General features: G+C 40.8%; 1 protein-coding gene across 1 annotated transcript; it reads right to left on the minus strand.

Moving 5' to 3' along the window:
- Positions 1–287: 287 nt before the first annotated feature.
- LOC105446716 (uncharacterized protein K02A2.6-like) lies at positions 288–2,638 on the minus strand. The gene is made up of 2 exons (XM_011683880.1): positions 2,479–2,638; positions 288–1,390 (listed from the first exon to the last, which is right to left on the minus strand). Exons 1-2 carry the CDS (start codon positions 2,636–2,638, stop codon positions 288–290), a joined length of 1,263 nt encoding a protein of 420 aa, XP_011682182.1.
- Positions 2,639–6,228: the final 3,590 nt, after the last annotated feature.

Below are 6,228 nucleotides of genomic sequence, written 5' to 3' on the forward strand. Positions count from 1 at the left end.
CTGACTGTATCCTTCAGTACAGATTCTTTCAACGCTTTCAGTGCAGCTTCGTGTTCAACAGACCACTCAAATTTGACTCCCTTTTCTATGAGTTGTCGGAGAGGTGCAGTGATTGACAAATTAGGGATGAACCTTGCGCTGTAGCTAGCCATTCTTAAGAGACGCCTGACTTCCTGTGCGTTCTTGGGAGATGCAGCCTGGTGGATAGCATCTACCTTTCCCGGATCTGGCAATACCCCCTTCGCAGAGAACACCAGACCAAAGAAGGAGATCGAAGATTGATTGAATCAGCATTTTTGCTTGTTCAGTGAAAGCCCTCGCTCCTGCAGACGTTTGAAGAGGGCATTGAGTCGTCCGTTGTGTGATGATTCATCAGGTGCATGAACCAGAATGTCGTCTGACACATTTACAACTCCTGGTATGCCTTCAATTGTTTGTCTTATGGCATTCTGGAAGACTTCACTCGCTGAACAAATGCCAAAGTTCAGTCTTTTGTAGCACTTCAGACCCACATGTGTTGCAAATGTGGTGATGTATCGACTTTCTGAAGCTAGTTCAAGTTGGTGGTATCCCGACTTCAAATCCAACTTGGAGAACGCACACGATCCATTGAGCTCAGCGAGGATTTCATCCATCGTAGGTGTTGGATGGCGTTCACGTATGATAGCTGCATTAGCCGCTCTCATGTCGATACAGATCCGGATATTCTCTGGATCATTCGGTTTCGGAACTGGCACTATTGGTGACACGCAAGGGGTTAGACCTGTTGCATCTTCAATAATGTCTGCTTCCTGGAGTTCAGCTGGTTGCTTTTCTATTTGCTTCAGCAAATGGAATGGAGTGCTGCGAAACCGCTGGGCCACTGGTGGAACTGAATTATCTATGTCCAGTTCCACTTCCATGCCCTTCAGTTTTCCTATCCCTGACCACAAATTGGGATATGCTGTTACGTAGTCGACATCTGCATTAACAGCATTTGTGCTTTCATGAATAGTGATAAGTCCAAGTTCCTGCCCAGTTGCCAATCCCAGAAGACATCTGTATGTGCCTTTGACTACGAATGCCTCTGCTGTCGTAGCTTTCTTAGACGTTTCAAAGAGGCCAGTGAATTTCCCGAGCACGTTTAAAGGAGTCTTTGTACCATACGGAACCAGAAGAATTGGTGTGCTTCTGAGTTTCACCTGCAACTTCTGGTAAGTAGTCTCATCTATGACATTCCTCGAGCAACCGGAATCGACTACTATAGAAGAACTTGTTCCCTCGATCATTATATTGGTTGATGGTTTGTTCTTATCTTTGAATGTGAACAGATAGTCACTATCAGCATTGCTATCAACGTCAGCAGGTGTATTGACATCAAGTGCTTTGATGGAATTGCCACTGTGGCATACTGTGGTGAAATGATTGAGTTTGTTGCACGTATTGCATTTCTTTCCTTTTGCTGGACAATTACCATTGTGCGGATAGGCGTATCCGCAGTTTCAGCATTTCTGCTTTCCTGGACCAAGTTTCCCATCTTTAGCTTTTGCAGGGTGTGGTTTTGCCCCTTTAGCGAAGACCCTTTTAAGTTGCGTTGCATCTTCAACTCCATCAGCACGTTCTTCAGACAGCTCAATCGATCGTGCCAGATCAGTCAGTTCTGTTAGGGACATCTGTCGTTCCAGTGCACGTCTTCACAGTTTCCCAGACCTGCAGCCAGTGATTAGGCCTAAAATAAAAACTTGTTGTATTGCCCTTTGCGACCGACCCAAAAATCTGAAAATCTACGGTCGGCATTTTAAAAAAGTTTTTTTTTTTTTTTGTTAACCGTTTTTTTAGAATTTTTGTATTAATGAATAAAAAAACATGTATTTTGTTTGACTTAGGATATAAATGCATAAAATCAAATTATTCCAAACAATCTTCACATTGCTAGCAAGTTTTACAGGTAGTTGAAAACAAACTTCGTCAGCAGGAAAGCACAGAGTGTTGTCTCAACACAACATTGCAAACCATGGATTATTATGAGGTGAAAAAGATATGAATGGAATGATGACTCTGAAATACATGTATTTAAAACATTAAAAACTGAGAAATATCAGCCAAAAGAGGGCGGGAAAAAGAAGAAAAAAACAGAAAAATATCGGCCCAAAGAGGGCGACAAAAAAAAGTTTAAGAAAAAAAATCTTTTCCGACCAACCGACCCATGTTTTGGCACCTAAAGGGCAATACAACAAGTTTGTATTTTAGGCCTTATCTGCGTTACAAGTTCTCTGTCATCATTTGCGAAGTCACATTTTTCAGCCTCCTGCCTAAGACGTGTACAGAACTAAGCAATGTTTTCATTGTCTTGTTGGCTAAGCCGTCTGAACAAGATTGTTTCATAGATGACGTTTCTCTTTGGTATGAAATGAGCATCAAGCGCAGCTTTCGCCTTGTCATAGTCATTATCATCCCAAACATCTGAGAGAGTATCAAAGACCTTTTGGAGAAACTCACCTCCGTAATGTACCAAAAGGGCACGTTTCCTGCGAGCAGTAGTGATGTTAAATCCTATCATTGCCCCTTCAAATCTCTTCACCCAGCTTTCCCATCGTGGGCCTAGGGAGGAACTCTCCCCAAATGAATCGAAGGTTGGGAGGATAGGCATATTCGCCATGATGAATATTCAGTCTTAAGTGTTTGCACTCCGAAACAGTTGGACATATCAACATTACATTGTTGTCTATGGGTGGGGCTGACTCACAGATATTTCACAGGAAAAGTTCATAAAAACTCACAAATATTGCATGACATGGGCGCTTTTGGACCATTTTCATCGCCATTGTAGTGTAGCCTTGCGTACACAAAAATAAGAGATCTGCAAGTTGATTGGAATTAATGTATATGACGGTTTTATTCATGATACATGGTGTAGCTCTCCATATATATATGGAGTAATAACAAGATGCTTCCTCTGCCACTAGATGGCAGCATGACAGTAGGGACACTACACTTACAGTGTACAATTTTTTAGTACTGATGGTATCTTGCGCAGACAAGCGAACTGGATGTATAGATGTACCCTGAATTCAACATAGAAACAGCCGATAGCGATCGTAACGTATTAAGAGAACTGGTGGTCGTATGTTTTGTCTGTACGCGTGCTTGACTGCAATATTGTTGCTTCGCGTGTATATGTCTCGGTCGAGATTTGGTTTGTGTTATAAGCAGTTTGGAAATGTTAAAATAATATTTGACAAAAAACCCTGGAGGGTATTTTTGGTGGGGGAGAGTATAGGGATTGTCGTCAACCGATACGGATATGATCGTGATCGTGTTCGGCAGTTGTAAAAATGGACAGTTGTCTGTGATATTCTTATCGTTGTTTCGGAGGCTATTGTCGCCTGATTAAAGGTGTGCTAATCTCCAATTCCTGTCTGATCTCTGGTCATTCCTGTTTGTACTTAGTGAATCCCCTACAACTTTAATCTTGTCCTTGATCTCAGTTCGGGAAATGTACGATTTCTGCAACGTTGAAGAAATCCGCAATGTTACACCGGGAATGCGCATAGAGGGTGCGTTTGATTGTTCACGTTGCAGATTTCTGCAACGATGCAACGATGCCGCGTGCGCCGTAGCTCATGTACATAGGAGGGGGAGGGAGCTCGGGTGGGGGGGGGGGGTGCTTATATAGACGGTAGGGGAGGGCGGGGCAGTGTCAAGGGGTGGAGAGATAAATGAAAATAAATAAACTTTGTGGGACAGTGTAATAACAGTTTGATTAATGGTTTAAAGTTGAACTTGTTCAAAAATGTTTTTTCTTTAGTGCTAACATATATATTATATTCTTCACTCCCCTCGATCCCTGCTCTCTTTTTAGTTCCTTTCTTTCAAAATACATGCAACTGTCTTGTTTACCCTATCAAGGTGGAGAAAGGGCTGAGGGATGCTATAAAGACATCAAATTTTATTTCTGGCGTTTATCAGCTAAGCCCCGATAATTTGATGTTAAACATAAATTTTCCATTTTGTATGTTGTTTGTGTTATGTTTATCTCTCGTGAACATGTTATATTTATGCAATGTATGCCGACTGGCTGTCATCTGTTTTTTGGGGGCGGGGTATTTTTTTAGATTATGATGTTATTATCAATAATAATTATTGTCTTTTATAGAAATGTTTAAAAAAAGAAGTATGGAAGTAGCAATCATGTTTTGATATGTTTTATTGATTTAACAAAAAGAATGATATTTATGTTTTACTATACTTACTATTATTAATTTAGTTTATCCAAACATTGCTATTTGTATTTGAAGATGATCCTAATATGTACATCATGAAAAACATGAACATTCAGAATTAAAGAATGATGGAAGTTGAATAAGTTAACAATTTTTGTTTCATTTATTTTGTGTGTTACTTTGAAAATGTAAATTGTTTAATTTTCGAATCATGAGCTTGTTGATCATGTAAAATTTTCATATAATGATTCATGAATAAACTTGATTTCCAAATTAATTTGTTTACGTGTTTTCTTTTTAGTCAATTGATCAATTCATCCTTTTTTACCAGTTCAACACACATCTTCTTTACCCTCAACCCCTTTCACTCTCTTTATATCTCATGCTCAATGAAATATGCCACTTTTTAAAAATAAGAACAAAGTGCTATTTCACAATCACAGTCTGTTAAAAAATGAAGAAATTGTTAAAGAGACATACATGTAGACATTAAAAACATTATAAACATAATAATATGGTTTACATTTTTTTAATTCCATAATGATAACCATCAAAATCAATGTCATCTCGACTACACTTGTATGTCATGACTATCAAACATTAATGTCCCTTCCTCCTTTTCTCCTGATCTGACGTACTACCTCGTCTGCCATCCTCCTTTCCCCCCACCATGACATAACACACGTTCAACTTCGGCCCCCCTCCTGCCACGGGCCCGTCATGGGTCATTGTTCCCAGATACAAGCAGTATGCCTCCCAACCATTGTCGATAGCAAAGCGGACAACTGCCAACAGCCCCTTCGGCACCCTCCCAACTGGATGACCACAAATCTGTCGTACCGTCTGCTGGCGACCCGACGTAGACGCTGCCCTTATCTCCTTGTTGTGCAACTCTGGAGCAAGGACATCAAGCTTGGGAGCTACCACCAAGGTTGCCGCTTTACCAAGGTTGCCGCTTTGTCAAACTTATTCCCCAACTCAGGCCTGCAACGCATCAAGAATTGTAGGATGGGAGATATATTGAAAGGATATATATAAATATAAATACAAGTAGTCAACATGTGAGAGGTTAATAAAGATCAGAGGCAACAGTTCTATATCTAACTTAGATGAGGCCGGATCGACACCCATGCACAAGAGCTATTCCAGCCGGCAGTAGCGTACGCAGGATTTTTTCAGGAGGAGGAGGGGGGGGGGGGGGTAAGAGCGTACTGCGTACCCACCTATGTTTCCAATTTTAGGTGAGGATGGGGAAAAGTCAACCACCAAAAAGGAAGACGCACCAGACTCCACGGACGCCTGGGTTCTCAAAGAGATGCAGGTGTGAACTCCATGATGCAACACAGTCGCCTGCACCATCTCTTTTCAAGAAATCAAGCCGACTTTATGTGAAAGATCACTGGCAATGGCTAATATCAAGCAAACTTTTATCTTCAACTTCAAACTACGTATGCTTGAATTGTATTAACTATGCCAAGCGTAATTGTGAAAATCAAACTTCCACGTCGGTGCCAAGCCATGATGATGACGAAGGCTATCATGAAATTGAACCACCAATACTTGATCCTGCAGTGGAGGACATTTTGCAACGAGTACAAGAATTAACAGAAGATCAAAGAGAGCATCTTTACTTCAACTTGGGTGATTCCATAAACAAGAAGATACTTGACGATACAAAAAACCTAGCAGGAGATTATGCCAATCTAGATAATCTTGCAAACTTTGATATTCAACAATTTCTGAAAGGAAGACCAAAGGAACTGGTGAATTTCTTATCTGGTGCAACCAATATCTGCACAGAAAATGCTTCTCTCTCCAAGAAAACAGCATTTGCCATTTTAGTTGAACAATTGTACCAGTTCGGAATAAAAACTATACTGGCAATGTTTCATTCAGTCAGTCACTGGTTAAGTGGGCCCTTGCTGGGAGTAAAACAATAACAACCATTGATGGGGCCACAACGCCATCGGGAAGTGTGACCACACTAAAAAAGGTACTTGACAACTCTTCAAAGCAGCCCAATAAA

Source organism: Strongylocentrotus purpuratus, unplaced genomic scaffold (genome assembly GCF_000002235.5).
Source record: "Strongylocentrotus purpuratus isolate Spur 01 unplaced genomic scaffold, Spur_5.0 spur5_scaffold_17, whole genome shotgun sequence".
Lineage (NCBI taxonomy): Eukaryota > Metazoa > Echinodermata > Echinoidea > Camarodonta > Strongylocentrotidae > Strongylocentrotus > Strongylocentrotus purpuratus.

Excerpts from the sequence above, each read along its gene's own strand:
- LOC105446716 (XM_011683880.1), bottom strand. The coding sequence starts at position 2,638 with ATGGCGAATATGCCTATCCTCCCAACCTTCGATTCATTTGGGGAGAGT. Across the intron at positions 1,391-2,478 it reads CCTTTTGGTACATTACGGAG|TATGCCACAGTGGCAATTCC; the intron begins GTGAGTTTCTCC and ends ATTTCACCACAG.